At 42.2% G+C, this 5000-nt stretch overlaps 1 protein-coding gene across 1 annotated transcript; it reads left to right on the plus strand.

The window, feature by feature from the left end:
• The first annotated feature begins 1006 nt into the window (after positions 1-1006).
• LOC137979032 (cyclic GMP-AMP synthase-like receptor 1) lies at positions 1007-4722 on the plus strand. The gene has a single exon (XM_068826191.1). The coding sequence runs from the start codon at positions 2152-2154 to the stop codon at positions 3439-3441; it is 1290 nt and encodes a 429-aa protein (XP_068682292.1). The 5' UTR covers positions 1007-2151; the 3' UTR covers positions 3442-4722.
• Positions 4723-5000: the final 278 nt, after the last annotated feature.

Genomic DNA, 5000 nt, shown 5'->3' on the forward strand with positions numbered 1-5000 from the left:
TACGGCTGGAGACTTCTTATTCTCGGTTTTCAGCTGACGTCATAACCTTATGCAAATTAGGTTTCCGCCATTCTGGAGCCCCTGATTATAGGGAAATGTATGACATTTTGAGCGCCCACGTTCGAAGTCTTCAAATAATTCATCTTTCCAATGGATATTTCCCAAGAAAGCGACCCAAAATCACTCGACGAGGTACCAGTACTTTCATCCTACGCAAAAAAAACCTCGAAAGCCACGTTCGAGAGCGCTATTTGAAGAAGATTTTCTGTCGTTTGCGTAGACCCAGCGGCCATACCGAGCGATCAGTTTGGCTCCTCTAGAAGTCTCAGACTTGCTTTCCTAGTTAGTTTTACAGACAAGCTACTATACAAACAAGCAGTTTAAGGCCTTCAAAATTTTGAAAGCGTACAACCAGATGATTTCTGGTTTCGTTGCCTCCGTTTAAGCAAAGGAAGGAAATCGCGGGCAAGATTGTTGTTGTTTGTGGCCAAGGTGACTCGTAAGTTTGACACTCGGCGTCGACCTTATCTGTATCAGTTTCCAGTTGGATTTCTTTTAATACCTTCGCTAACTGCTATGGCCGCCAGATGAGAAGAAAAGGCCTCCTCATTCCCTTTGTTTCGATGATTTCCCTCTTCTTCTGTCAAAGTACTTGGTCGATTAGAGTCTCAGTCCTTCACCTTGAAAAGGTGAGAAGCTTTTTTCCTTCGAAATTCGTCCGATTTCCTTCAAACTCAGTCAGTTTGGGCACTCCATCCCTCGCATTCGCCTGTCGAATTTCAGCGAAATCGAATAAAACGCCTCCGAGTTAGACATTTGCTAACCTGAGTATCACAAACGCCTGATACTCAGGTTAAATTCACCTCATTAAATATTCAAAACCGGAGCACCTCATTTGTTGACGACGTTGTGGTTTAATCGGTCGAAATTGAGCACACTTGTTCGAGGGGTTCAAGCGCTTTGGTGGTGTGAATTGGGAAGACATCGGTGGAAACCCGGCCGAGAAACGCTTTATCGAAAAAAAGCTAACTTTCGAAAAATTCTGACTCGCTCGCCTTTTACCTTAAAACCCTGAACCAACGCGTGCTAAATCGCTGTGAAAGCTTTACAGGATAAAACACAACTGTTAACAGCAAAAGCCGTTACTGACAATCACCGCAAAAGCTTTAATTGCTAAACCTGTAAAGACAATTTCAGCAAAATAAGTCCAACCCCACACTTAAAGTTAAAATCTAACATTAAACCGTGAGGCAATCGCTGCGAAAGCTTTTAAATTGTCCTTTGTTCGTTGTAAAACAAAGTCTTTCGATTTCGTGTCGTCTCGGCTTATCTGTGAAATCCACGCGTTTCGGCGATCTTCTGTTAACTGTTTATAACTTTCACCGTTCTCATCAACAACGATAGGTATACGGAATAGACTAATACCTTCCTTGTTTCCAGATTTTACTCCACAGCCATGTATTATACGGAGAACCATCGCACTACAACTCACTCACATCTCTCTCTACGCGTCTCTGTTTACGATTCGAGGGGCTCCACAATGGCGGTTAACGACGGTTGTCAAGGAATAAGGTCACGTGGGTGAAAACCAAGAATAGCGATCGCAACAGCAGTCTCAGCGAATGCACAGGGCCACTTGGTGCTTTCTAACTCGCGTAAGTGTTATGAATATACAGGTTCATTACGAAATCACAAAATGACCAGTTCCCAAGTGAGCAGTGGAACACTGCACCGGTACTCGCAGACGATGTTAGATTTCCGTCCCACTAAATTTCTGATCGTTTCTCTTGCTTCCTCCCATCGAACAAAATTTCGCAGCCATCTCGGGGTCTTTCCTTGAAGACAAAGTTTGACTGCTAATGCTTCCGGTTTTTCTTGGAATCAGGGCGCGGTATTCTGGAAGCCTGGGGAAGAGTTTCTTTTCGAGTCGGAGTGGATTTTCGAAGTCCAACGAGTTTTGTGGCAAGTCTAGGCTCTGATATGGACTACTGGGGCGCGAAATATAAAAAGATGGTTCTATCTTTTAAGAGCCACTAAAAAAGGCTCTCACTTCATCCCAAAAAAAAGGCTCTCGCCTCTTTCTCAGACCCCGCGTTACCTCAACCAGAAGTCTGGTGCAGCTGGGATTCCGGGAAAAGCAGTGAATCCAACATGAATCCTTGGAAAGACGAAGAATTGGAAAGTTTCTGCAGGGAGGCAGATTTCGATAAGGATCATGTAGAAGTTAAAGAAATGGCATCGAGAATTTGGGATTTTGTTCATGAAATCGCTACGTTTATTGGCGTGGAAGATTCCCTTTTCGAAAACTCTGTGATCCCAAGCGGCAGTTTTTATGAGGATCTTAAAGCGGAAGGTCCAGATGAGTTTGATTTCATGATTTGCTTGGAAGACTTGTCTGAGCCTGGTGTGTGCGAGGAAAAGGAAATTCCGTTACGACCGGTTCGCGATCCTGGGTATATTGACGTTCAAGTCGTCTCCGAAGTTCATCGCCCCCGATGGCAAAGGTATATTTCTCGACGTGGAAATCTGAGACCGGATGTCCTCTTGACAAAATTTCAGCAATTAATCGAGAAAGCTCTAACGGAAATTAAACCTGTTGCCCACGATAGGTTATCGTGGGAGAGTTTGGACGTGGTACTTAGAAAGATTCCCGTGACGATGAAGCTGACGTGGAATGGGAATAAGTACTCTAACTATGAAATAGCCGTCGATTTAACTTTGTGTATTAAAATGCCTGGATGGCCTGAAGCTTCAGATGTTCGAAATCGAGTCGAGAGAGGACATCCCGGGTACAAAGCCATTCGTGAAGCAAGCCGTGTGGGCCATCATCTCGTCGCGTCCACGATCGGCGAGTCTGGAAAGCGAAGACCTTGCTGGCGTTTGTCGTTCTCAGCGGCCGAGGGCATTATACTCAAGCACATTTGTAAAAGCCCAAAGCCTATACACAAGATGACTGTTAAGTTTCTCAAGGTCTTGCGAAAAAAAAATGAGGAAGACCTTTGCCTTCTCGAGCGCGGAAGCGTAGATGAAGAGGATTATTCAGCGTTTAGACAGTCTTACATCATGATAACCTGGTCTCTTAGTTCTTACGTTTTGAAGACAATGTTTCTGCAAGAATGGCTTGAGTTCCCCGAAGATTCTTACTGGAGTAAAGATAAACTGAGAGAACGAGTCAAGAGCATTTTAAAAAGAGTCCATAATAGTGTAAAACAAAGAGACATTCGTAGTTTTTGGGTCCCAGATTACAAGCTCTTTAATTTCCGAGCAAGAAATGCAACGCAAGTTGATCGTTCCGTGTCAAAGCTTTCATCTTTAATCGACAGACTTGGAGAATCTAACGAGAAGTCGCAGCCTACAACGAGGAGAAGACCTCCTGAGCCTGATGAGGGCCTTGAGCGGATGTTTTCTCTTCTTGATCTGGACGAAGTTAAATTGTCTTAATTAAGTTGGAACGAATTTACATTGGCCTGATGTAAATTCGTTCCAACTTACTGCAAGAACAATATTTGCTACTATTGTGGTTATTTCGTGTTGCTAAGCAAATCAGTACTATGACCACAGGTCGCCCAGGCTCGGTCAGGTAAAAACCGGTTCACTTGAGCCTCGATACGTTAAGAGGAAATCAGTGAACGGTTACTTTGAATATTAGGATATTTATCGCTGTTTCTCAACAACGGATACTTGCTGGACCTTGAAATTTAGTCAAGGAGAAGTAAATTTTATTTTGTGGCCATTGCCGGACTTTGAGAGTAACTGATGTGGGAGAAGTATGATATTATAGGCGAGATGTGAGGTAAGGTAGAAATTACTTACCAGGGTTTTCCTTTATGTTGGTACAAGGGACAACCGGAGAAGCTGAGAGCCATAGTTTATATATATATAACCTGTAAACAACTTTTCGTATTGTCCATAATGTATATAGCTGTATTTACAGTAGCGTGGTCATGAATTTCTATAGAGCATTTCTATTTACATTATATATTCCTTTTTTATCTTTTTCCATTCTCTCCTTTCTTTATCTGCGAATACGCAGCAGCAAACTCGAAAGCTTTGCTACTTTGGCTATTGCACACTTATTCAATACATCAATACATATGTAATTCATAGTTCAGTAATACACATGAAAAAAGTTACTCGATTATGATTGGCTGAGAACAGTACAGTTCAAGTGTAACACAGTGCAGAAAGTGCAATACACCAGTGAAAAAAGTGTAACACCAGTGCAAATTACACATCGAAATTCTGGATTATGATTGGCTAATAAACAATATGGTCACGTGATACTGGTCAGTGGATACCTCGTTTTCACTGGTGTCAATTGATCAAAACATAGGTGTCCAATATCAAAGATGTATGCTGTAAACTAGCATGATACTGGTCACATTGGCATACATGGAGGGGTGGACGTACGTACGTACGTACGGACAGTTGATGACGTCATGGCTATAAAACCAAAATTTCTCGCATCTATGGGTTATCATATTTTCTTAAATATGGTCCTCCGCGCAAGCGCCCTCCGCTATTATTAAGTAATCATATGATTTTTCAGGTGCAATTTGGAAGAAATAATCACTTGAAAATTTTTTCAGACTACAATTTTGCTCGTCTTTGAAAAGAATTACTCGTACTTATTTATTCCAAATTGGACGAGAAAAATTATGTGCATTTTCGCTCTATTTGTATTGCCTAAATAGTGTGAATAAAGTAGTAGTAGTTGTTGTTGTTGTCGTTGTTGTTGTGAAATCGTTAAATCAGTCAAATAACCGAGAGTCAAACAACCACCAGTGTGACCACAGGGGGCGGGGGAATTGAACTCAGGTCAGCTTTTCTGTTCAAATGCCTGGCCCTAGGGAAGTCATCCTGGGTCAAAAAAGTGCGACTGAATTTCTCACCCCAGGGGCATTATTGTTGCTCAAAAGAGTGCAAATTCCCCAACCCCATCTTCCTCTCAAAAATGCATAGGTAAAAAAGAACAGCAGAAATAGGGACAGAAATTATAC

Source organism: Montipora foliosa, chromosome 1 (genome assembly GCF_036669935.1).
Source record: "Montipora foliosa isolate CH-2021 chromosome 1, ASM3666993v2, whole genome shotgun sequence".
Taxonomy (NCBI): Eukaryota; Metazoa; Cnidaria; class Anthozoa; order Scleractinia; family Acroporidae; genus Montipora; species Montipora foliosa.